This window comes from Sesamum indicum, linkage group LG2 (genome assembly GCF_026168435.1).
Source record: "Sesamum indicum cultivar Baizhima isolate 11 linkage group LG2, ASM2616843v1, whole genome shotgun sequence".
NCBI lineage: Eukaryota > Viridiplantae > Streptophyta > Magnoliopsida > Lamiales > Pedaliaceae > Sesamum > Sesamum indicum.
Genome location: NC_142658.1, coordinates 15,324,651 through 15,351,724, shown reverse-complemented (window position 1 = coordinate 15,351,724; position 27,074 = coordinate 15,324,651). Strand labels below are relative to the sequence as shown.

The following is a 27,074-nucleotide window of genomic DNA, read 5'->3' as shown; positions in this document are numbered from 1 at the left end:
AATTATCAAGTCAAGCACACAAGTAGTCAAATAATTAAATGCTAACACTGTTTCCTATTTAAATATTTCAATAAATTCAGTGAATCAACCAACGTTAGATTCAAAATCTCCACTTGACTCCGACATCAATTCGGAGTATAACTATGATTTTTAAAAATTAGTCCAACACTTTTATTTATTATTATTTGTGGGTGTAGTGATTTTTTTTTTTTTTATATTAGTATGAAAGTATATAGATAGATATCAATCCGATATATAAAATTTTTATATTTATTCGGAGAAATCAAATTTATCACAGAGTAACTTATTATGTAATTGATGTTTTTTTGAAAACTCTACGTCAGCTTTTACAAGACGGGTCAGAATTTTTCGGACAAACACACAACAAAACGAAAAAAGAAAGCTGAGAACGAATAAGATAAGAGAGAAACAGTCATCAGTGTGTGAAGGTTCATCTCTTCCCGACAGCCACCCCCCACCCATCCACTCCCGGGGTGGGCGTAGTGAGCTGTAAGCAGAACACTTGATAGGAAAACTACGTACATAGGAGCAGGTAATCTAGCTATGGTCTTGTGTGTTTGCTGTGTTAATCTTGTTCTTATGCAGCGCCAACCACGACTTCTTTATTGTTCGAGCAAACTTTCTGCTTCGATGCTTGTATGTGGCTGACAAAATTCCTTGCGATGTATCATTCTCAGGAGATCAGCGTACGAAAATTTCTGAGTTGATAACTGATTCTTGGAGGAAAAGTTGCTTTCTTGCCTGTCCCTTTAATGATTTCTCCCCTCATTAATCCTCTTACCAAACATGGGCACAGTGCTTTTCTTAATCAACTTTCCCTTTGTCTTTGCTCATTAATTGTGTCTGTCGGAAACTGCACCAAAGTTATAGGTATAGTTTAATGCAAAGCATGAATGGAATGTCCGGGAAATGCTAAGACTTAAAAGCCACACTTGAAAGGAGAAAAGTAACTAGGAAACAGCTTCTGATTCAGGTTCTGTTTTTGAGTTAAAGAAAGATGTGTTTGTAGTGTTGGATGTTCATAGAAGATTTAGGATCAGCAACTTAGTACTTTTCCTTTCAGTGGAGATGGCTGATCTTGCGTCGTTTTTGTTGATTGTTCCAGGGCATGGATAGTAGCATACAAGAGACGCTGCTGAGTACTGAAGTAGACCAAAAGGGTGATTTGAAGCGAAGGATTCGTGAAGAATCCAAGAAAATATGGAGGGTTGCGTTGCCAAGTATTGTTTCGAGGGTCACTTCGTTTGGAACGATTGTCGTGACACAATCATTTGTTGGACATATAAGTTCGGTGGATCTTGCTGGATACGCACTTGTTCAGACCCTAAGTGTGCGATTTGTGAACGGTATAGTGGTATGTTTTCGTGTTCGATATCCCTTTATCCCAAATAACGTGATCTGACTTGAAGGATGATTTCATTCATCTGTTTCTTAACTTAGTTATCTGCATATTGAGTAGCTCAAAGTATTTAATAAGATCAGCTAGAATGAAGTTATAGAGGTTGAAGCAAAATGTTGAACTGTTAATTACAACTGTGATGGAGAAACCAAAATTCTAAGTGTATCAATGCATTTTTGCTGCTTCCATAAGCTGCATATAACATAATTCAAGAAAGCAAACAAGGAAGACTTACATGTCTATTAACATAACAAGCAGTCTTATGCATACGAATCCACACATATAGTTTGCTTGGTGCCTTACGCATACCCTGTCAACATACAATTTCTGTTCAGAGCTGATTTAGTTTTAGAGGGTAAAAGATTGGAACGAGTTGTGCTGAACTGACCTATCATCTATACCATTTTCTTTTTTCTGAATTGATTTTCTGCAATTCTGGAGAGTAACTCTCCTTCTAGATTTACCCTCTCCATGGTAAATTTACTTGTCGTCTCACAGATTGGAATGTCGAGTGCAACTGAAACTCTTTGTGGCCAAGCTTTTGGAGCAAAACAGTATCACATGATGGGCATTTTTCTGCAACGATCATGGCTGGTCGACCTCACTGCACTAACCGTCTTACTCCCCATTTTCATCTTTGCAACACCAATCTTTAACCTACTTGGCGAGGAAAAAGCCATTGCTAAATCTGCAGGGCACATTTCTCTGTGGTTCATTTTATTTCTCTATAGCATTGTTTTCTCCACGACAATTCAAATGTATCTGCAAGCACAGCAGAAGAACATGGTCATCGCATGGTTATCCGTTATGCAATTTGCGATCCATATTCCCTTGTCTTGGCTTTTCGTCTATGTTCTGAATTGGGGGCTTGATGGAGCAATGGCTGCACTATGTATATCTTCATGGTTCTTGGTTTTTGGAGAATTTGTTTACATATTCGGGGGTTGGTGTCCCGACTCATGGAAAGGCTTCTCTTTGGCTGCCGTCAAGGACATATTTCCTGTAGTGAAGCTCTCAATATCCTCTGGTGTGATGGTCTGGTAAGTCTCTGTCTTACTATTATATGTTCGCATCATGAAAATTATTTCATTACATGAAGAACTGATTGGCGGAGAACGGCATTCTTTTTTGTTTGCTGTCATTTTTTGATTGGTATATGATAGCTTAGAGTTGTGGTACTATGCCATTCTGGTCTTACTGGCTGGATACATGAAAAATGCAGAGGTTGCGATATCTGCCTTCTCTATAAGGTGATCCTTCAACACATTGTCTTAATTTGTATTTTTCCATACTCTGAAGATCTGCTAACTGAAGTTGAATTTTTCAGCCTGAACGTCGTTGCATGGGAATTCATGATCTCCCTTGGCATTATGGGCTCTGCAGTGTATGTGTTTCCTCATGTAACCCAGAGTATACGTGTGATTTTGCGCTATTCTTGTTCCAGAATCGATAACTCTGTTCTCGTTTTCTTTTCTTGAACAGCGTGCGAGTTGCAAATGAGCTTGGCAGAGGAGATGCTAAAGCCACAAAGTTCTCAATCAAAGTTCTGATGGGGACATCAGTTGCAATAGGGCTATTCTTCTGGATTCTATGCTTGGTATTTGGCAACAAACTAGGATACTTGTTCACGAATGAAGAGGAAGTGGTGCAGACTGTGTCGGACCTCTCTCTTCTCCTCGCTTTCTCAGTGTTGCTCAACGGCATTTACCCTGTGCTCTCAGGTTCATCAATCTTTTTGTTCTCTAGTTACATGATCTGTTACCATTATCAATTCAAGTTCGGAAACCTCTTGAACTCCCTGAGGTTCAACCTTTTCTCCGTGCACTCACTGTACATCTCATTATACATTATGCCATAAAGCATCGTCCTCACATTTTTCCGTATACTTTTGCCGTTTGTTTACTATCAGGTGTGGCAGTGGGAGCAGGGCTGCAGACGAAAGTCGCAATCATTAATCTTGTTTGCTTCTATATCATCGGGCTACCAATTGGAGCAGTTCTTGGATATGTATTTCAACTTCAAGTGAAGGTGACACATCTATCCATAACCATTATTTTAGCAATTCTGAGCGACAGCAATACAAACATAATGTTTCGACTGTGGACTTGTCTGAGAGCAACTGCTGCCATACAGACAAAAAATACACATTAAGATGCATGATTACATTATGTATATCTCAAGCTGGTATCGGATCTTGTAGGGAATATGGATCGGAATGATTAGTGGAGTTGTTACTGAAACACTTGCACTTAGTTTCATGACATGGAGAACAAACTGGGATCAAGAGGTAAAAACCATGCATGCATGATTTCTACACCCAAAAACAAGTGAATTAACCGGTTGCTCACAACATTTCTCACTCGTCGTTTTACAGGTATCGATAACTTCAGCACGACTAAAACGATGGTACTTGAAATCTGCAGAAGAGAGTAGGCAAAGTTCTGATCATTCTTGACTTGAAAATATTTGAAGTAGATCATTCCACGTCCCTGGAGAGATTTTCGCCTTTAGTCCCGGGCTCTTGTAACCTTTTTATCTCTCAGGTGATAACTTGAAGAGACAATTCAGAGCTCGATAGTTCTAGCCATATTGATTGAACTAGAGTCATCGCTTTGCCAGCAAAAAGAGGATCCTAAGCAGATTTTCTGGGCAGTTCCGGGAAAATTTTATGTATGCTGTAATGGGTTTTACATATATTCTGTGTAAGAGTTTGGTCAAATTACTTGTAGGATTTAATATTTGCGGTGAGAGAAGCTCTATAACTTTGTATTTACTTCATTTCTCCGTTCAAATCTTTTATTACAATTTACTATTTCATCTCATGTTACACTGCGGGAGTGTTTGCGCGAGTTTCAAAAAAGTATTTTTTAACTTCTAATTCTTAAAACATATTTTTGATGTATTTTGGAATGTCAATTTTTATTTTTGAAACTGCTAAAAAAAGCACTTTTAGGCCAAAAGTTAAAAAAAAATACTTTGGGAGTGTTTTTAGCTACTTTGATTTTTTTTTTAAATAAAATCAACTTCATCTTTTACTTATTTACAGTCATTATAATAATCTTAATTTAAATTTATTATTTTTAATTATTTATAAATTTTAATATTTAAAGTTGATATTGAAATTTTTAGATAATTCGTATAATTTAACATTAATTCAATTTACATTTTCACATATTGAATATTTTATAATTTTTATACTTTTTATTTGTTATGTTATCTAATTAATTATTCCTTATCATTAAAAAATATAAATTAGATATTTATTATTAATTAATAAAATATTTTTTTTGCATTCATCCAAGTTTAATTTTTATGTATGAATCAATAATTATATTACTTAGTGGGAGCATTATCAAATTAAATATCCACTTTTCTATTAATATTTCAGACAAATCAAATATGAAATATACTAAACAAAATAAAATTTATTATTTTTTATGAAAAATAGTTATTATTTTATAAAGTTGAGATGGTAATAAGTGCAAAATAGTTTTTTAACTTTTTGCTAACATTAAATACTAATAAATGTCATAATTGTGAAAGGTTCTTTGTCCTATATACAATGAAAAAAGTCGGTCTCGACAACTATTGCCTACAGATTCTAAATTGCATAGCTAGATTATTACCTAATACTAATTATTAAATATTTATTAAGGGTGCGAAATTTTGATATGCTTTCTTAATAGTATATTTATTATGTGAATAATCGACCCTCGGCCTTTGTCGAATTAAGTGAACTTTGTTGGTCTACTATATATGTTCTTATATTATAATCTACTTAAAGTTGTGAAAAGTGTTGGCGGTCTATAGTGCATAATGTTGGTCTTTCTTGATTGCTACATACAAACACTTATTTCTTTCTTTTTATTTTGATTAGTTTCGACGTCTTATTTTGGTATAAGCAGTAAAACCGTCAAACCATCTGAAATCGGACAAAATTGTACCTTTGATTTTGATTTTAAAATTGACAATTTAAAATTTTATCTTATAAAGCTATCAATAGTAGTTTAATTTTAAACTATTTATAAAAAAATCGAAATCATATCGAGAGCACCCCTATCAAAAAGGAAAAAGAAAAAAAAAAAAGAAAGAGAAAGCTAAAAAAAAGAATCATTGTCTTAGAAGATTCTTCTTTAATTTGGAGACAAGATTTGATGGCCTTGTCAAGAGCATAGAACTGATAACATTTCCATGGCTCAATATGCTTAACTTTAATTTTAGTTCGATAACTATATTTATTTTTGTTTAGATTCAGTAACTTATAAAATTGCTTATTTTTAGTCCTCTCGTAGATTTTCGGACAATTTTACCCTTATGAGTGCATATGGACTAAAACTGCCTTTCAAAAGTTGCATAGGGTAAAATTGTCCGAAAATCTGCCAGAGAACTAAAAGTAAGTAATTTCGTAAGTTACTGGATCTAAACAAAAATGGGCATAGTTATCGAACTAAAATTAAAATTAGGCATATTAACGGACTAAAATAATACTTTTCCCGTAGGAATATCATGTGATTATTTTAAAGTTTTCGCTAAAATATATATTACAAGAAGTATAAATAAAATTATATTTTATAAATAATTAATGAAATATCTACAGTAACAATTTCCTGATAATATGACAACAAATAATTATCTTCATACATGCGTACCTAATTGTCTTTAATTATTCACAATTTTTATCCAAATTTTTTGGTAATTTAATCACTGTAGAAATCATGAAATTTATTATTGTGATGAGTAAAAAGTCTTTGTCATTAAGTATATATAATTAGTCAAGATAATAAAAGTCATTTTAGTTTTCTTTGTAGCTAATTTTTTTATTTCGTTTTTTTTTTCTGTGATACTTTGTGGTATTTATGTGTTAAATGGAATAGAAAATCCAATTTGACAATTTTGTGAAACGAAAGATGGTGAAAGTATTTATTTTTTTTTTCCAGTTTTGGTTTCTTTATAATAATATTTAGAGAGAAAATTTATTTAGTAAAAATAGTTTATTAATTAAAACTTTAAATTTACCATTTTACAATTAATTGTTCATGACGTATAATTACTAAAAGAATGGCAATGTTGGCATGCATTGTAATTTTATTCTCTTTAAGGTTATATTTTGATGAATAATATAAATTTCAAAAAAGATTTAAATTTAAGAAAATGGGTACCACTGATCCAATCCGTTTGTGACCCGACCCTTTTTAAATTTATTAATTTAAATTAATTTTAAATCCAACCAATTTTTGCTTTGGATTCGACCGTCTGGACCCAATCCAACCATCGTATTTGATGCCCCCTATTGTAGAGGATGTACATAGTCTAAACGTTACTAGCGAAGAAATGCTAATTTATCAATTAGAAATTCAAAATCAGAGATGACTAAAAGCGCTACCCACTATAATTATAAGATTAAAATTATATTTTTTTTATCTACATTGTAAACGTAGCGATCCCCCTGAAAGTTTCTTTTTTATATTTGCCTGAATTAACCTCATTATATTATTTTTCCTACTACGGGTAATTACGTTAAATCACGTGCTTATTAATTTACATTAAATACTTTTCACATTACAATATTTACTCTTATTAATTATTATTTTATATTACAATATTTATTCTTATTAATTTTAGTTTACATGATAATTATATTACCACTTTTTTTCTTTAATCATCAATCGGTGATTTTATCATTCCAATTTTAGGAATGAAAATAAACATAATAGAATAAATTATTAACATTTAGAAATTCTATTTTATTCAAACTTTCTATATTATTAGAAGTTCATTTTATATTTCACTTAGCTTGTACTTAATTTCTTGATTTTCACAATAATAAAATAATAATTTCACGATATTTGGTAGAAATATATAAGTTGAATATTTATCATCTGTATATCCAAAACATTAATTATTATTCATATTAACAATACTCAAAAACGAGACTTAATAATTATAAGTTACTTGTATTTATAAATTATATTGTTAGGATTCAAAGATTGTTAATTCTAATCACCATGTTATTAGAATTTAAATTTGTTAAAATTCTGGTAATTAGAAGCAATCAAAGTGATAAAAACGTAATAAAGAATTATTTGGTATCAGTAATAATTCGTAATTTGGGTTTTATTCGGGCATGATACGAAAGAAAACGAAGAAATATCATCAAGTGAACCAAATTTGAAGTATTATTTGAGAATAAATCGGGTAAAATTTGTTTATATATTATTTTATTGAAATTTTCTATTTTTTATTTTCTAAAAGGTTCAATATATAAAAAAAATTGATTTATGTGTTATTCTGAATTCTAACTAATAGAAATGGGCATGGGCAATTTAGTGTTGATCAATTATACAGTAGTTTCATTGTTCTAAACCAAACCACAACTACATGCAATAAGCAAAATTATTATAGCGTATATATTATACAGTACAACAGTGCTCAATGAATAGCATCTCCCTCGACAGGTCAAGAAATACGCCAAAGTCTATATAACGCACAAGAACTAACAGAGCGAGCTAAAGAGGTACTAAGAATCCTCTGTCTAACCTCTTCCACAATGAGTCCAGCAAGTGCGGTCGGTTCTCGCTCGAATTTACTTGCATTTTCAGAACATGCTATTAATTTTTTTTTAATTATATACCAAATTTTATGCGACTTGTGTTGTAATTGGTTAGCAAAAAATAATATTCTTTCATATTTATTTTTTCTTTTTATGTACAAAAATGTATATAATTCATCAATTTCTTAACTTTTAAAAATAAAAAAAAATAATTTAATAAAGTTGCCATTTTTATTTTTTGTATTTTGATTCTCAACGACTAATTTGTTAGTTTATAATAACGTAACTTCAATTATTATAGAGACGCGAGTATGTAAAGCATCTACCAAAGCCAAAAGTTTACGACCAAAGTCCCAAAAGAAAACCAGCTGCGTCGGTGTGTGCTGTTCTTACACCCGTTCATAGTCACATTGGAGTTCAGAAACTTATAGACTTGACACTTAGCTAATTAAGGCATCACCACCACTGTGTGTTGTGTGTGCTTTGTTGGAAAATTTTCAATTTCAACTAATTAAAACCACGTTTTGAAATATTATAATTGGATTTAGAAATCAAAAGCAATTAAAATCACGTTGGAACAAATAATATAAAACAATTAGAAATGCTATTTATTACAAGAAATTTAAATCGAAAACTTACAACGAGAATTGTATCATTATAATTCTCAATCCAATTGTAGTCGTTAATTTAACCGAATTGCAGAATTACTGCTTACCTTGAAGAAAATATATGTTCTGTATCAGTAGTGCACCGGGTACAACGTAATTTCTCACAGGATAAGACGATTGCAGTTCTCTCGATTTTAGCACTATACAGGAGAACACTTTGGACAAACACTCAAAAAACTTATTACCGAAAATAAGTTCAAATCAATAAAATATTTTATAGAAATCTGAGGGAGATCTTCAAAAAATAGAGAGGATTGTTCTAATTTTTTGTGTGTTGACAAGCATGAGAAATGGCCTTTATATAGGCATGGCCACACCTCAGACTAATGCAGCCAATAATGGCCTACTAATGCAGCCATAAAGTGCCTTCAAATCCAATTAAACAACCATAAAACTGCCAAATTATTTCTTGTAACAGCAGGAGATTAAGGGCATGATGAGGTGGTTCAATTTCTTCAAATTTCAATTCTGTGAGTTTTTGTTTCCAAATTAAATTTCAACAATTCCCCACAAACTCATATATTTGAACTCAAGTTCCTGTGATTTGCTTTCAATAATGATACCTTCTGATTTGAACCACTGTCTAAGTTATCTGACATCAGTTGTCACCAGGTCAAATGGAACTAAGCCTTGAATTTGAGCCTTTGAGTGTGACATCGTTTGTTAGTAACAACAAGCCACCAGTTTTGTGTTGATCTTTAGAGTTGGCACTTAGGCCATGTGTCCTGATCCTGTTCGTGAATGCTTTCAGGAATAGTCCAATTCCTTAGTTGCGGCCAAACAACGACATTCACTTATTTTGGTGTCTCCAGGGATGCACTGCTAGCATCTCGTCTTATAAGAATTGACCCCATTTAGAGATAAACTCTTACTATACTTGCAGTAGCAGCACCTTCCAGAATTTTAGGGGACAGACTCCACATACAAAGTATCAGTCTATTTTGGTGCTCTGACATACCCTTACGACTTGTTGATACCACATTGAATCTTCTTTGTGGGATCTCCACTTAGAAGGTTGGGTTGCAGTCATAAATACATCACTGAAGGGTTATCAGTTCCATCCCAATTTGGACTTATGTACTTTGACAGATCTGATCCTTTCATCAAAAAATCAGCTACATTGTCCTTTGTCCCACAAAGTTAATGCCTATTCCTCTGTCTGAAACTAATGCCCTTATAGACTTTAGCTTAACTTAGATGTGTCGTTTGGTCTTTTGATTGTATTTACGACTCCTCACCTTTGCTATTGTGGTTTGGCTATCACAATGTGTAGCAATCGGGCTGACTTGCAATCGGAAGTTGTGATAACAACTCAAATAGTCATTCTGCCTCGGTACCAGTCGTATCTAACGCACATAACTCGACTTTAAATATAGACCGGATTATCACAGGCTGTTTTGTAGACTTCCAAGAGATTGCGTCCCCACCTAAGGTAAAAATATATCCTGAACACCTATTACTCCCGGAGTTTTTGGCTATCCAGCTAGCATCACTATATCCCTCAAGAACAACAGGGAATCTGGCATAATATATGGCTAGTGACACCGTTCCCTTTAGGTACCTCAGTACTCTATCCAAAGCACCCCAATGGGTTTTGTCAGGACAACTGGTGTATCTAACCAGCTTAAAGACAGAAAAGGATATATCTGGTCTCGTACCATTTGCCAGATACTGTAAGCTCCCAATAACTTGGGAATACCTTAGCTGTGCAACCGGAACACCACTTTTATTTTTGAATAAAGCTACAGAAGGATCATATGGTGTCTTAGCAATTCTATTGTTTTGATAACCAAATTTCTTAATTATCTTTTCAATATAATGAGATTGAAAAATGGTTATTCCATCAGTTGACCGAGTCAACTTGATGCCAAGAATCACATTAGCCTCACCTATATTTTTCATTCCAAACTTATTTTTAAAAAATGACTTGGTTCCGATAATAATATCTAGACATGATCGTATTAATAAAATATCATCTACATACAGGCATAGAATTATTATTTTATCTCCTTTAACCTTAAAGTATATACACTTATTGTTCTCATTTACAGCGAAGCAAAACACAAGAATAGTTTTATCAAACTTTTCATACCGCTGTTTGGGTGTTTGTTTAAATCCATATAGAGACTTAATAAGTTTACAGACTTTATGCTCATTACCATAAGCTACAAACCCCTCCAACTGATCCATGTAAATCTCTTCCTCGAGTTCACCATACAAGAAGGATGTTTTCACATCCATCTAATGAATCGGGAGATTATACACCGAAAACAAGTGCTATAAGCACTCGAATTGTAGTCAATCGAGCTATCGGAGAATAGGTATCGAAATAGTCTGTTCCCTCTTTTTGTTTAAACCCTTTAGCCACCAATTTAGCTTTAAACTTATTTATGGTCCCATTAGGTTTCAGTTGCTTTTAAAAATCCACTTACATCCAATAGTAGTACATACGAGAGGGAGATCGACTAGCACCCACGTTCCATTGAAAACAATGGAGTCCATCTCACTTTTGACAACTTCTTTCCACTGCTTGGCTTCTGAAGAAGTAATAGCATTTTTGAAAGTGATCGGATCATCCTTCATGTTGTAAGTGACAAAGTCACTTCCAAAATTCTTGACAATCCTAACTCTCTTACTTCGTCTAGGTTCATCTGACTCCTCATGAGTCTGATTAGAACTACTAGGACTAACCCCCATATTTGACATCTTTTCCACATGTTCAGGAATAGATGTGGAGGCAAGTGAATCATCAAGCTAAACATATGAAGGTATTCCTGTTTTTAAAGGAAATACATCTTCTAAAAATACAGCTCACGAAATTCGACTATTGTGTTGACCTCAATGCCTGAAATTTTTTATTTAATAACCAGAAATCTTAGGGCATAACTTATCACCACATAGCCCAAGAACACCACATTGACAGTTTTAGGATCCAATTTCTTTCGTTTGTGCTCTGGGACTAGTACTATTGTTAGGCACCCCCACACTCGAAAGTATTTGAGGCTTGGTTTCCTACATTTTCGCAACTCGAAAGGAGTACTTGTATTATGTTTCAGAGGGCTCTATTTAGAATATGACAAGCCGTATTCAAAGCCTCTCCCTACAAATACTTTGGTAATCCAGAGGTTAGTAGGAGACTGTTAATCATATCTTTGAATGTTCTGTTCTTCGTTCAGTCATTCCATTAGACGAAGGGAATATAGAGGAGTCTCATCATGAACAATGCCAAAAATTTGACAATATTCATTGAACTTACTCGACTCATACTCTCCTCCTCTATTAGACCTTAGTCTTTTAAGTTTCTCACCAGTTTGGATTTCTGCTTCATTTTTAAACAAAATAAATTTGTCTAAGGTTTCATCCTTATTTTTCATGAGAAACACATAACAGTATCTACTGCAATCATCTATAAAGGTGATAAAATATCGTTTGTGGTCCCTGGTCAAAACTCCATTGAACTCACAAATATCTGTGTAAACTAAATCAAGTATTTCTGAATCCCTTTCAATTGACTAATAGGGTTTCCTAACTTGTTTAGCTTCTACACAAACTTGGTATTTGTGATTTCGTTCAATATTTTGACTAGGAATTAAATTTAAATTCATAATTCGTTTGATTGAATTGAGATTTTAATGACCTAACCTACTATGCCACAGAGTAGAAGATTTCACATTTAATATAACAGAATCAGAAACATCAATTTTGTTATTTTTAGCTCGAACTTTGAACAAGTCATCATCTAAATATCATTTACCAACAAAATACCAAATTGTTGAATTACAACTTTATTAAATTTAAAGACTAATTCATATCCCTCCCTAACTATTACAGAACCACTAATGATGTTTCTTCTAACATTTGGTACATGATGAACTCTTTTTAGCGACAGAATGCGTCATGAAGGAAACTTCAAGTCCAAGCTTCCTAACCCAAGTACCTCGGTTGTACTGGAGTTTTCCATACTTACTGTCCTTCCACTAATGGCCTGATAAGGCATAAAGAGAGATTTATCAATACAAATGTGCACATTTGCTCCAGTGTCAATCAACCAATAATACGATTTGTAAATAGTCAGGAGTTTGGGTTGTGTAGATACATACCCCTCAGTTGCTCCTAAGGTGCTAGCACAACTAGAACCTCCCACAACCATGTTGACTACTGTCTGCCCAATATTGGCCTTTTTATTAGGACAAAACTTGGTCTAGTTTCCAAGCCTGCCCACAGTTCCCGCAAGGTTTATTTGCTTTTGGTTTCTTTATTTTTGGAAACCTTGCCTTTATTGACGGCTTTCGAGTTCGAGTTAATCTTATTCACTTTCTGTTTCCCCACTATATGATTGGCCCTAGGTTGATGTCCAAAAGACATCTTGCGGGTTTGATTTCTTTGTTCTTCCTCAATGCTGATAGCAATCATAAGATCATCCAAAAACATTCTCCCTTTTTTATGCTTGAGTGTCATTCCAAAACTTTCCCAAGATTTGGGAAATCTATCCACTATGCACATGACCAGAAACTTATCGGGAAGCTTCATCTCAGCATGAGCTAGAGCATGCTCAAGATTGATAATCTCATGAGTCTGTTCAGCTACAGACCGGTCTTCACCTATTTGATACCGCATGAACTTAGAAACATAATACTTTTCAAGCTCTTGCTCTTCAATATTATATCTCTGGTCCAACTCATCCCAAATAGACTTAGCAGTGTAAGAATTGGAACAATAGACATCGAAGAGCGTATTTGACAAGACTGACAAAATCGTTCCTCTGCCTATTTGATCCCTTTCTATCCACTGCACTTTCTCAGTAGTTTTGGGATCGGTATCTGCAAGTTCAGGTCTGATCACCTGAATCACTAACAAGAGTCCTTTCATCGTCAACTAAATTTTCATTCGTTGTTGCCAGCGTTTGAAAAACTGGCCCCGAAAACTTGTCCGGCAAACCGATCAAGTCGACCTTGGGTGTGATCGCAATTGCAGCAGAAATCGGCTCGACCATCTTTAGTATTTTAGAAAATTAAAAGCAGCGTTTCAAATAATGAGTATGGAAATAGCGTTTTTTTCAAAACAGATCCAACAACAAAATCTGATTTTTCAAAACCTGTATATTTTCTTGAAGATTGTTGGAAAATTTTCAATTTCAAGTAATTGAGCCAACGTTTTGAAATATTACAATCGGATTTAGAAATAAAAAGCAATTAAAGCCACGTTGGAACAAATAACATAAAGCAATTAGAAATGCTATTTATGACAAGAAATTTAAATCGAAAACTTACAACGAGAATTGTATCGTAACAATTCTCAATCCAATTGTAGTCGTTAATTTAACCGAATCGCAGAATTACTGCTTGCCTTGAAGAAAATATACGTCTCGTATCAGTATTGCACCAGGTACAACGTAATTTCTCCCAAAATAAGACGGTTGTAGTTCTTTTGGTTTTAGCACTATACCGAAAAACACCTCGAACAAACACTCAAAAAGCTTATTACCGAAACTAAGATCAAATCAATAAAATATTTTATAGAAAACTGAGGGAGATCTTCAAGAAATAGAGAGGATTGTTCTAATTTTTTATGTGTTGACAAGCATGAGGAATGGCCTTTATATAGTTACGGCTATACCAAACACTAATGCAGCCATAAAGTGCCTTCAAATCCAATTAAACAGCCATAAAACTGCCAAATTATTTCTTGTAACAGCAGGAGATTAAGGGCATAATGAGGTGATTCAATTTCTTCTTCAAATTTCAATTCTGTGAGGTGTTCTTGTTTCCTAACCACATGTGCACGTGAAGGAAAACAGCATCGGTTATGATTAGATAATTTTAGCTCTAACATGGAGAATGTCAAGGTAGTAACATGATGTCCTGATAGCGAAAAACCAAATCAAACCAGTTTATCTGAAAGGAAAAACATTGGAAATAAAAGCCCACAATTTTCTTTTTCAACAAAAACCATCAGTGCCTTGGTGGGGGGAGTTTTTTTTTCGGGGTCCCCAGCCGTTCTACATTAATATCAAAGAGAGAAAATGTACAACGAAGAGTACTAACTCCCAATTAATTCTACAAAATTATAAATAAAGCGTAGTACTCCTTTACAAGTAGGTAATACTATTTCATTTATGATTGTAGAGCCATGGATGATAATAGCATGCAAGAGAGTCTGCTGAGCTCTGAAGCAGAACATGAGGGTGATTTGAAGGCAAGAGTGCTTGAAGAATCCAAGAAGATATGGAGAGTTGCGACGCCGGGTGTTATTTCGAGAGTAGCTTCATTTGGAACCATCGTTGTGACGCAGTCGTTTATCGGGCACATAAATTCACTGGACCTTGCTGGTTATGCACTTGTCCAGACCTTAAGCGTGCGGTTTGTGAACGGGATACTGGTAAGTGCATGCTCGATATCCTGCTAAGAGTTTCTTCTAGTCGTTATTTTTAGTATCACGATTCACGATTACATACCCTTTAATGCTCCGAATATGTATACTTTGTTGATAGTACTCGTTACTTTGTAAAGGATATGCTGCATATATAGTTCCAGAATCAGTCCATAATTCTCTCTGTTATTTTCATGTATAGGCCAGAAATTTTCATCTCGGTTTGTCTGAAACCAATGAGAAACGGTCAGCCTGTGCAGTAGTACATGATTTGCTGGCACAAAATAGTGATTGTATGACAAAGTTTGTGATCAAATGCTGGTTTATTTTCATTGAAAAAAGGACTTCTAGACGTCAGATTTTACTGGAAATCAACAGCCAATGTTTCAAATTTGGCTCACGTTGTTTCATTTTGTCCAACGCCTACAGAAATGATCACAAAGAGGGATCCTTTTCTGTCTCTTCTGGCTGTTGTTTAGCAATCTTGAGGTGCCGTTAATGGAGTAGAACAACGTGATGCTCTTTTTCTCTTCAACTTACTTCTGTTAGCATGTCTGTTGTTTCACAGATTGGAATGTCGAGTGCAACGGAAACACTTTGTGGCCAAGCATTTGGGGCAAGACAGTACCACATGATGGGCATTCACCTACAAAGATCATGGTTCATTGATCTCATCACACTAACTCTTCTACTTCCTGTTTTCCTCTTTGCCACACCAATCTTTAACCTACTCGGTGAGGAAGAAGCCATCGCAAAGTCCGCTGGATACATTTCTTTGTGGTTCATTCCCTTTGTCTATGGCTTGATTTTCAGCTTGACGATACAAATGTATTTACAAGCACAGCAGAAGAACATGATCATTGCATGGCTGTCGGCTCTCCAATTCGTAATCCACATTCTATTATCATATCTTTTCGTAGACGTTCTTGATTTTGGAGTTGCTGGTGCCATGGGTGCACTATGCACATCTTCGTGGTTCGTTGTGCTTGGAGAATTCATGTACATCTTCGGCGGGTGGTGCTCCGATACATGGAAAGGGTTCAGTGTAGCTGCCGTGCAGGACATGTTGCCCGCCGTGAAACTATCGATGTCATCTGGTGTGATGATCTGGTAAATTATGGACATGCCTCTAAGGTTCATTTTATTGCCACCAGTTACATCAATTTCCAAAATCATCACTGGAACAAATTCCCTTATGCTTACAGCTTGGAATTATGGTACTATGCAATTCTGGTCTTACTGGCTGGATACATGAAAAATGCAGAGGTAGCCATATCTGCATTCTCTATTTGGTAAGCACCTGAAGAAAAGCTTGTTCTTGTTTTCATGCACAGTCAACATCTCTACTGATTCAAGCTGAAATTGATTTTGCAGCCTTAACATCAGTGGTTGGATGATTAATAGCATCTTTGGCATTATGGGCGCTGCATGGTACGTGTTTTTTCATGCAAAAATATCGAAATATCCCTCTTATTTCAACTTCATCGTTTCCTTGATAAATCAAAAAATTATTCCCCGTACATTGTCTCCATAAACAGCGTGAGAATCGCGAACGAGCTAGGCAGAGGAGACGCCAAGGCTGCAAAGTTTTCGATCAGAGTCTTGATGAGCACTTCAGTTGCTATAGCGCTGTTTTTTTGGATTCTTTGCATGGCTTTTAGCAACAAACTTGGATATCTGTTCACAAACGAGGAGGAAGTCGCGCAGACCGTGTCTGATCTCTCTCTTCTACTTGCGTTTACTGTGTTACTCGGTTGCATTTTTCCTGTGCTGTCAGGTCTAGTTTACAGACATCATAACCCCTTCGTGAAATCTTTGAACTTTTCTTCCTTGAATGTTTAAAAATCTTAGCTTCTTTCACATTCTTGGTGTTCTTGGCTTGTTTGTTGTCAGGTATTGCCGTAGGAGCAGGTCTGCAGACGAAAGTCGCGCTTATCAACTTAATTTGTTTTTATGTGATTGGACTGCCTATGGGAACTGTGCTTGGATATGCGATCCATCTTCAAGTGGAGGTAACACACTCGACGCTTATGCAAAAATGACTAACATACATACTTTTTTAAGCCAGTTATGCATCACAACTGAGGTCGAAATCGACTTTGACAGGGTATATGGCTTGGAATGAACACTGGAGTTGTGGCTCAGACACTTTCACTTAGCTTCATGGTGTGGAGAACAAATTGGGATGAAGAGGTAAAGACCGGAAAACGATCTTCACATCGAAGACAGAGGATGTTTAACCTGTCAATTTACGTTTGTTAATGATGTCTTTTCATAGGTATCCAAAACATCAGCACGGCTGAAAAAGTGGTACTTGAGATCCTCAGAGGAGAACAATCATGCCTGAGCTGAGAAAAACAAAGTCCAAGAAGTGATTTGATTTTTTCCTCAGATTCATAACTTGTAAGTTTACAACTTCGGAGTAATGTGTATCTCAAAGACGAGAAAAGGAAATTACATTTATACCTATAGAAGTTTGGCGCAATTACAAATATTCCCTCTTTTGCTTAAAAATTACGTTTACACCACCTGCGTACGACATGTTATCTTTTCAGTAGATTATAAGCTGGTAAATCTCTCACACTCAATACATCTTCCAGTGCAAGCTCACGCTCCAGTTGTGATCTTGTAGACTTGAGAACCTCCTGTGGGAGACGAAAATGTAGATTTGGTCACTGATAATGGTAACACAGAAGGCAAGTATACTGATTTTCAGATATGGCAGTCAGAAATTCTTAACGTTAAACTCCATATATGAAGCACGTTTTGCAAGCCACTGCACGTCCAGCATTTTGAAGGCAACACAGAAGAGGTTGTCAAAAGCCATCTCATCATAGTTAAGCAATTTCAGAAAATGGTGCCCGGCCATAGTGCTAGGCATCCCTGCACAAGAATTTTCATACCGTTTTCAGCTACTATACAAATTGAATAAGCATGTCAACAAGTCGCTGCTCTTCTCGTCTTTCTTCAATTACCATAAGCACTTACGTTAGCCTTTTCTTTTTCCTCTTTCAAATGCAACAACAAATTTCAAAAGTCATAATCACTAAGGAATCTTGTTCCTTTTTCTTCAATTGGCAAGTCTTTGGATCAGATATGGAATAAACTACTCTCCATTTTTATTCATGGTCCGAAAACAAAAAGTAATTTTGAAGAGATTGCCTGAACGCGACGACAAAAGTATTCCTCAGAAGTTTCTTACCTGAATGAAGATCTAACATTTGCACAAGCATAAATGAAATATTGATGCCAGCAACAGCAAATGGATACTCCCACTCAGACCTGTCTCCATCTCTTTTGTGCAATAAGTTCTGAAATGCGTCCTACCAAAGTGACAAAAGGATAGAAAATGAGATAATTGAATAAATTTCAAATTTTCTCTATCGAATTGAAAGGGAAATAGTGTCTACAAAGATAACTTGGAAATTGTTACACGTGCAAGTCTTTTCGTTCCTCCAGAGTTCAGCAAAATTCATGCATTAGATAAAGGACAATAAAATATTGTAATGTGGCAAAGATGGAAATGATTTACATGATGGTGGAGTAAACACGGTGTTCATGATAATATATATTCTTAAAATCTTTGCAGCAGTTTCAGTTCAGAGGAGCAATAAAATGAATTTTTTTCCTAGCAAAAGGCAATGTAAGTGCAGGGGAAGAAAAAAAAAAAAGAACACAAACCGGATACGTCTTGGCAAAGAAGATTAGGTTCTCCAACGATATGAATCCTCCACCCCTAAACATTTGTTCATAAATTTCAAAAATAAATGTCCATTGATATGCACGTCTCCGAATTAACTAATCATATGTCAGTACACACCTGAAATCTGTTGAAGGATCAGATCCTTGCCAACCCATCTCCTTCCAAAGCTCTGATTTAAGAGACGGGAGCGGCCTATCAGGGTAAGCTAACCTCCACAATTGTCTAAGTGCATCCTGCCAACAGAATATCAACGTTCATGTATGTTTAAACCATTATAGTGTGACTTTAATAAACAAATGACAGAAGCATAAAACAAGAAAAAGTAATAAGTAAATTTAAAAAGCAGCGCAAATAGATTGAGAAACTTTTGTGTGCCATGTGAGTTTGTGAGTTGTACTCACATACTAGCTGAATTAATTATCTGAAATTAAAATACCATTTAGATATAAAAACCATAATTATAGTAATAATACCATTCCTTATGATCACATTACTGAAAACCAATATGACCAGTTTTTCACCATGGAATTGCATTTTTAACATGGATTCCATCCACAAAACATCCAACTACTGTTAATTCATCACTACTTACAGAAAAGCCAATAAATGCACATAAAAGTAAACATAGTACCAAACCTTTATATTATTGCAACAATGTTGGGAAACTTTCTCTTATATATCCATCTATACATATTTTTTAAGTCAAGTCATTTCAGTTATAAGTTAAACAAGTTTACAAGAATGATTATCTAGTTGAAATGATAAAAATCCTTTTTTGTTTTCTTTTTCCAATTTTTCCTCTAAATCGTGGATAGTCTGTTCAAGAATGACTCAAGGCATATAAAAGACATCGGAGAAAGAAAAATTAGATATAGATATTTAATTTTCACGTTGAAGCCAATAGAGTTTTAAAAGCATAATCCATATGACAACAAGCTCTCAAAACAGGAGTTTTAACGGCATAATTGATTTCACACGTTAAAAAATTCTGAAGGAAGCATGCATACAAAATTCTTTATGGACAACTTAAATCTGGAATCAGAATCCCAACATGAAATAACTCTATTCACCCTCCAACCATAGTCGAAGGTTATGCTTGAATTGCCATATGTTTTGGATGAGAATAACAAATGTGATGCATCTTTACAATCCCATTTAACTAAAAAAAACCATAAGTTCTTATGTCACTTACTATGGCGGTTTCAAAAGGAAATCGGTCAGGCAGTAAGATGAAATAAGACACTATCTCAGACAACTCAAAAAGAAACAGTGACTCAACATAACAGGGGAGAATTATTTTTCAGGCGAGAATATGCCCATAGTCTAAAAATGTTGCTAATTTCCACACCATCCATCATATGGAATCACCTTTCTACTGCTCATCCCATAAACAGAAACCTAGGTCTACTGATAGGAACAAAGAAAAATATAAATAAGAGTTTCTGAGTGCCCAAAAGAATAGTTACTTGATGCTCCAAAAAAGTGCCATCAAATGGAATTGCCAACCTCTGCTTTAGATGTCGCAGCCTTGCTTCCTGTTGACAAACCAACTCAAGAATCAAAGGTAAACAATGATATATATAACCAAAAGCTAGAGAGGATTTCATGAAAAGTAAATCTCGGCCTTGTGGAAGAGTAGCAGTTAAAAGCCAGCAACATGGCTTCCAATACCACACTAGTTCAAACATTCAAGTAAATATCAATAATGACTAACAAAAGCATTGAGCTACAGATACAAGTAATATGGCCATTCTGTCAGAGCAATTTACTAGCTTTAAAAATTCTTTCCTCTGTTGATAACAGTGAGGCAAGTTCCAAAATCTAACTGCACGGTCTGCACAACAGAAGTCTCTTATAACTTTCATAAGTATCCAACAAGTATTCAGGTTTATAAGCTATTCATGCACTAACGAGAGTACCCATTTCACTTTCACAAGCATAATAATTTAACAATCAGTCAATTTACCGAGTGAACTTGGTGAAATAAAACTGAATTCAATCAAATCATCCTGATGTGTTATGCATACTAGGTTATGAGCAAGATCTTTTTTGCCATTCATGATTAGGACTATAGTAAGTTACCAAAACGACTGTGTAAAATAAAATATTCCTCTGGTTAAACCACTTGGAGAGTCAAAATTCAGGACCCAAAATGGTACAACATGGAACTGTTACCTACTGAAGTATTTTTCCCCCAAAAAAATAAAAATTGAAAGCCAATAAACCTGAAAACTAGCAAGAGTGCAAGACGCAAGCAGCACTAGCACCCAGTTCACTCACTCAAGGAGCAAAGATCTCAAGCACTTTTATTCTCTCATCCATACACACAAAACACATGAACCACATAAGCAACATCCAAAAGGTTCATGCAGACGTGAAGGTACATTATCAGTAAATCCTGGGGATAATGGATAGATTACTCATCCCATTAGCTCAAAGGAGTGGAAAAGAATACAAGAAAACATGCAACAATCTATCTTGTTGGAAAAAGCGTTGCTCGAAGTTACCTGTAGGGAACTTAGTAAAACAGGTGGGACACTCCCCTTTATGCCATTTTGCGTGCCCGAGGTAAATGGTAAAATTCTTCCAATCACGGACCCACATCCGAGGACAATATTAGCTGGAGAATGAAAAGATGAAATGATTGATTAACTTGTAATTTATACGGAATATGAGGGATCTATCATGAACCAAACTTAACGTGACAGAAAAAAATTTCAATTAAAACAACTATACATTTGCACATAGGATATTTCCGTTAAAATAATAAAGCTCCTGAAATGTTTTGGCACCCTACTACAACAACCCCATATACACAAATAATTACAGCTACTTCTCTAATTTAGATACATGGACACAGGATCATGATGCATGCAGAGTTGACAACCTCTGAATCAAAAGCTAATGCATTATGATCTTCTGAATTTGGATATACAAATATGCAAGAGTGCCTGCTAACATGAACTAATAGTCAAAACTCGCCCATGTGTAGTTGTATCCCAATTTGAACATGAATAGGCAGCAGAGAAGCAAATTCTCTTCACAAGGAGAATCAACTATATTGTTACAGTTTAGTATTATTTTACTTGATTATTCTACTCGCCCACCTCTCAAGATGATAGTCCATTCCCCTAACCCCGAGAACAAATGTTATTAAAAACACAAAAACCTGAGACTTTTCTCTAATGAAAAATCAAAAGAAACAAAACTACAGTAACAGCGCACCTAGCCATTGCGCCCACTGCAAAATTATATGCGAAAAAAGCAGAGTCCAGTGCAGGCGTTCCTCCCTTCGTTCATCTTCCAATATACCCGTCAGAGATTGCTCCTAAACATAATTCATACCAACATACACTTCAAAATTCAAAACAAAACTCAATTAAAAGTTTAAAGTTTTCATTTTTCAAAATACCCTTTACCTCAGACTGATTATTGTCATCATAATCTCGATTTCCGAGCAATGGCTCGTTCAAAGAATCGAACTCCGCAGTCTCGAAACCCCCGTACCTACCTCCATCAACATCTCCATGGTGGAGCCTCTTACGCAGCGTTCTTGAAGTCATCGACGACGGAATTCCGACCTCAACCGAAGGGCGTCGTCCTGGCCCAAAACATTTTGATCAAAAATAGGAACTCCCACGAATACCAAAATTCATAATTGGATAACAGAAAAACTGGTAAGAATGCATACGACGAGACTTGAGAAGAGGAGGAAGCGGGCTCCAAAACCTGTTGCTTGCTCTACTGAGTAGTGGCCTCTTTCATCAGAATTCAAGAAGCTACCTAGCTACAGCTTACAAGCATTCTTTGATTCGATCATCAGTTTACTCCAGTGGAAGAAAGGCTACAAGTACTGGAGCTCTGATGATTTGAGGCACACCGTCACTGTTACACCCGCAATAACGTATATGGGCTGTTGCCTGTTGGGCTTAAAACGTTTCGAATCTTGATCACTGAATTGAGCCCATTGGCGCATCTATCATGGACTCATGGGCAAAGGGAATTTAATTTAATTTTTAAAGTGTTGATGGGACTGCAAAATATTAAACGAATTTTAATGAAAGAATCATTATTATTATAAAATCATTTCCTAAACCGAAGTGTATCCATCCATCTTGGTCTGTGCGCAATAGTATCTTTGTCTCTCTGTCTGTTGGCTTCAAAAGATATAGCGAGTGAATAAGATACCACCCAGATAGCATGATGGCGGTCGCAAGCAGCGGCGGTAGCATTTGGCCTCTTAATCTTTTCTTCTCTTCGTCAAAGATAAAACCTTTTCTTACTAAAGCCTCAGTACATAATTACAGTAAACGATTTTCTTCTCATGTCCGCTGCAAGAATTCCTACAAAAACTCCGTCGCTGTATATCCCGGTACTGTTGCTGACAGAGTCCTGATGGACATTCAAAATTCCGGCATAATTGCTTGCCTTCGCGCCCAGAGGTCACAGCTCCACCCCACAATTAAAGAATGTGTGTGTGTCATATATATGTATATATCAGAGTAAGCATGTATTATATTAGTTGTTGTAGTTGTCGAGATTCGTTCATACTGCAAGGTAGAAGGAATTTATTTGGGCAGCTGCAAACGAATGCACGTAAAATAATTGTGGTTTTTTCGAAAATGTTGTCTTTGATTAAAAGAAATTCTGTGTGTTTTTTTTCCTGGCCTGTTATTGTTGTTTAGTCATTTTCTTGATTCTTCTGTTTAGTGCAGAGATGGCAATTGAAGCTGCACAAGCAGCACTTAGCGGTGGAATCTCAGTTGTAAGTTTAAATCCATCTAGTATAACCATAACAGTTCGCTGCAAATCCTCAAATTTATATAATTTGGAGTCGCACTAAGTTTATTGCATATAATATACGGTAAACTATACCGACCTCCCCAGAGGTATACTTAATTATGTCAAACCTCAGGGAAGGTCGTTGTAATTTACCTGATAATACAAGATGTGCGTAGGTAGCATTATGTTGTGGTGAGAAGTGAGAAATCTTGTGTTACCCTATGATTGATTAATTAAGGGTATGGCATCCGGTCTCAAGTGTCACTTACTCACTGCATGATCATATTCAATATAACCATGGCTTACTGAGTCTTGAAGTGGCGGTGTTGATTTAATGTAATTTTGGCAAATGCTTAAATTTCCAATTTTCTGCAGTGCTTGTCTAGATTATGGAAGATGATAAAGATGAGTTCTTTCCTTCTGGTTTCTTTCTTTCTAATAGGAAAGACTAAATGACGATGAAATTATTGAACTTGTTCTTCTAGACCTTGTGAGGTTTGATACGACACTCAGATGGCATGGAGAGTTCTGACAGATGTCGTTCTTTTCAATTTGCAGTTGGAAATCACAATGTCCACGCCAGGTGTTTTTGAGGTAAATGTAGGCTCTCATCCTCCAGCTTTGTTTACCGATTAGTCCAGGAAATATATCAGCCAGGTGAAAGAATTGGTATGTTTTCTTGTTTCTATGCCCAGGCTTTGCAGTTTTTGGTCCATGAATATCCTTCAGCATCATTAGGAGTAAGTACTATTCAAACCTTTTATTCATTGAATATCTGCCACTCTTGGATTAAGCTTCCAAAATTGGTTAGTTTCTAGGTTGCCGTTTTATGAGAATCAGTAAAGGTGTTGCAGATAACATCTAAAGCCTACATGAGGAGTTTGCAGCATGTTTGGTTTTGTATTCTTTTCTATTTCTGAGGGAGGATCGTCGTTTTTCATTACCATAGAAAAGATTAATAAGAATCTTTCAATCAGTCCATGATGAATTCTACTGCCACTTGAAGATACTTAAGACTTCCCTCCAGCCCTCGAAAACTGTGAATCATGTGTTTGCCTATGTTAACTCATGCTGAATGTTATTACTAACTGACAAATATAATTGTCCTAAACTTTTTCACATCAGATATTATGGACAGTCTTTTATCCGAAGTTTAGTTTTCTAGAGCAGTTTTACTTTAGAAAAAAATGCAATTAGGTTTACATTTTGCTTAAATTGGATTTTTCAGGTTGGAACTGTTTTAGATAGAGAAGATGCCAAAGATGCATTAAAATGTGGAGCTAAGTTCCTGATGAGTCCTGCAATGGTGAAGGTATCCATAAAGTTTTACTGTAATTATTTCTAATTGAAGTAAATACTGCTATAATGTCAAACTTATGTGCAGTGGTCATTCAGTTTGTTAGTCAGTTCCTTCCATCAATGTAACTTTGCGGGATCTCTGCTTATGAAGAATAAACAATGTAATAATCTTAGAGCCAAAGAATATCTTCATTGATTTAGTACTTGACACATTTGATGGTTTCAGGAGATTCTAGATGATGTTGCAGAGGGTCAGGCTCTTTATATACCTGGAGCAATGACCCCAACAGAGGTATGTTTAATTTCCATTTCATCGTTCCCTTGAGATTAGCATTTATGCAGTACTTAGTACAAAATAATGTAAATCGCTTTTACTCGTAATGACTGAAATAATTGGTTCAAAAGTTTTTTTGGTGGCCGCTTGTTTGAAACTCTTACATCCCATTGCCTAGGTGAATTATAAGAAATGAAAAGGATACTGAATTAATTCTACGATCATGCAGATATTACTTGCATCCACGGCTGGTGCCAAAATCGTCAAGGTGAGTTGTTTTTTTCTCCTAATACAGAGCCTGGTAAGTGCAGTGATGATATTGTAGCACATCGTGACCAAAGAGAAGACGACCCGGCCTATTGGTTCTATTTATTTGAGTTAGAACTTGAAATGCAATAAATGTTCATTGCATTAGTTTCTAGTTTGTCATGTTTATTCCTCCTTCTGTTGCTGTAATAGGTGTATCCTGTCTCTGCATTAGGTGGCGTTCAGTATATAGCAGCAGTAAAGAAGCCATTTCCCAATATCAAGATGATTGCATCACAAGGCATAACCATAGGTCAGATGGTTCAAAGATTTCCTGCTTATGCGACAATATTTACTTCAACCTCTGCTATGATTTCCCCTTCTTTTTTGCAAGTTGAAGGCAACTTCATCATTAGAATTCCAAATGTTATCTTACCGTTTGCTAAACTGTGTCCACATTTAAATGCCCACGTAAAAGAGTACTTGGAAAGAAACAGGCAGATAGAAGACATGATGCTAACGATATAAAATAAGAAAAAACAATGACTAATTGAAGGTAACTTTAGAATGTGTAAGCTGATACTTAGATTGGGGCGCAGATTCAGTGGGTCAGTATATTGGTCAGGGCGCATCATCAGTTGTTCTATCAGATGCCATATTTGAGAAAAATGCTATGGATGAAAAGTATTTTGATCGTATAAACCAACTTGCCCGCTCTGCTGCTTTCACGGGCAGCCAAGCTGTGAGGTTAGAACTTGTGTTTATGATGCATTTGCTAAATACTTTGTAGTACCTCCTTTGCATGTTCAAAATCCTGAATACATTTTTAACATGCACCAATGCGTTGCGATGATAAACTGTACATTTATTTCACAAAATTTACAAGTGATGATAGCAAATCATCACTGCACTCACTGAAAATCTTCCAACATTCACTTATTTCAGTAGAAGGCCTATAGAGTTATTCTATCCATTGCCTCCCCTCCCATTGAAAACAGGCCTGAGATGCATATAAAGCTTTATTGTGAGCTGAAGCTTAATCTGTCTTGAATTTGGCAGGAAAATTAGGGATAATATGTCCTAGACTTTCTATGGTTGATATGCCTCTGTTGGTTCCCTGTGACAGTAGACTGAAAGCTTCCCATTGGCACAGATGACGCAGATGCAAGAAAACAAAATAGGAGCTGCAATTTGTTTTGACTTGAGTTCCCTCGTACATCCGGAGGTGTATATATATACCTACCTAAAAGTGGTTAGTTGAAATGGCACCATGGGTTACACATTCTCTCCCTTCTATTTTTTTGCGCAGCAGAGGTTTGAAGAAGATGATATCAAAATTATCTCTTGGAGATTTTCACTTTCCTTGCTGGAGACACTAACCCTAGGTTGGAGTCTCACAAGAAGAGAGCAGAGCACAGAAAGAGCTGAACAATAACCAATCGATGAAATGAGGAGATTGGAGACACCAAAGGATACCCCGAGATCTTGCAAACTTTATCATTCGAAGCATACATTTGAAACTGTTAAGCCCAGAAATGGATATCTGGACATATGCATGTAATGAATGTACCTACGAGCCTCGGACTATATCAGTCTCAGTTTGAATATATTACTTCGACATAAATAACTAATCCAACATTTGCTATGACGTACGTTTTCCATTTCTGATAGTGTGTGTGTGTGTGTATAAGAGAAAAAGAGACCGAGAGAGAGCATCCTAGCACAACAAAACTTGAACTCTCACGAAAGACATGGTAACGCAT

The 27,074-nt window shown here is 35.6% G+C and overlaps 4 protein-coding genes across 20 annotated transcripts; 3 read left to right on the top strand and 1 right to left on the bottom strand.

Annotated features, from left to right (window-relative positions):
* Positions 1–559: 559 nt before the first annotated feature.
* LOC105155759 (protein DETOXIFICATION 24) lies at positions 560–4,242 on the top strand. Its single transcript, XM_011071700.2, has 9 exons — positions 560–707; positions 1,127–1,375; positions 1,919–2,460; positions 2,584–2,670; positions 2,748–2,804; positions 2,903–3,141; positions 3,330–3,448; positions 3,621–3,707; positions 3,795–4,242. The coding sequence occupies exons 1-9, from the start codon at positions 660–662 to the stop codon at positions 3,873–3,875; spliced, it is 1,509 nt and encodes a 502-aa protein (XP_011070002.1). The 5' UTR covers positions 560–659; the 3' UTR covers positions 3,876–4,242.
* A 10,513-nt stretch (positions 4,243–14,755) lies between these two features.
* On the top strand, positions 14,756–17,400 carry LOC105155910 (protein DETOXIFICATION 24-like). The gene is made up of 8 exons (XM_011071894.3): positions 14,756–15,016; positions 15,576–16,117; positions 16,213–16,299; positions 16,382–16,438; positions 16,546–16,784; positions 16,901–17,019; positions 17,114–17,200; positions 17,286–17,400. The coding sequence occupies exons 1-8, from the start codon at positions 14,768–14,770 to the stop codon at positions 17,352–17,354; spliced, it is 1,449 nt and encodes a 482-aa protein (XP_011070196.1). The 5' UTR covers positions 14,756–14,767; the 3' UTR covers positions 17,355–17,400.
* On the bottom strand, positions 17,371–22,600 carry LOC105155758 (uncharacterized). 2 transcript variants are annotated; one of them, XM_011071699.3, is made up of 10 exons: positions 22,402–22,600; positions 22,130–22,311; positions 21,936–22,038; positions 21,218–21,330; positions 20,177–20,245; positions 18,828–18,943; positions 18,689–18,743; positions 18,210–18,330; positions 17,748–17,890; positions 17,371–17,652 (listed from the first exon to the last, which is right to left on the bottom strand). In XM_011071699.3, the coding sequence occupies exons 2-10, from the start codon at positions 22,271–22,273 to the stop codon at positions 17,551–17,553; spliced, it is 966 nt and encodes a 321-aa protein (XP_011070001.1). In that variant the 5' UTR covers positions 22,274–22,311; positions 22,402–22,600; the 3' UTR covers positions 17,371–17,550. The 2 variants fall into 2 exon arrangements, with proteins under 2 accessions (XP_011070001.1, XP_020554789.1); XM_020699130.2 differs by having other exon boundaries at positions 22,440–22,599.
* Positions 22,601–22,790: 190 nt separating this feature from the next.
* LOC105155757 (uncharacterized) lies at positions 22,791–26,959 on the top strand. Of its 16 annotated transcripts, none has more exons than XR_016064062.1 (11): positions 22,792–23,212; positions 23,421–23,475; positions 24,051–24,092; positions 24,188–24,232; positions 24,721–24,804; positions 25,018–25,083; positions 25,295–25,333; positions 25,525–25,624; positions 25,911–26,058; positions 26,465–26,536; positions 26,624–26,959. XR_016064062.1 is itself a non-coding variant. In XM_088877803.1 (10 exons), the coding sequence occupies exons 1-9, from the start codon at positions 22,911–22,913 to the stop codon at positions 26,509–26,511; spliced, it is 780 nt and encodes a 259-aa protein (XP_088733929.1). In that variant the 5' UTR covers positions 22,791–22,910; the 3' UTR covers positions 26,512–26,536; positions 26,624–26,959. The 16 variants fall into 16 exon arrangements, 13 of the variants coding, with proteins under 13 accessions (XP_088733929.1, XP_088733928.1, XP_088733927.1 ...); XR_016064061.1 differs by having other exon boundaries at positions 26,438–26,536; XR_016064063.1 differs by lacking the exon at positions 25,911–26,058 and having other exon boundaries at positions 22,791–23,212; positions 26,371–26,536.
* Positions 26,960–27,074: the final 115 nt, after the last annotated feature.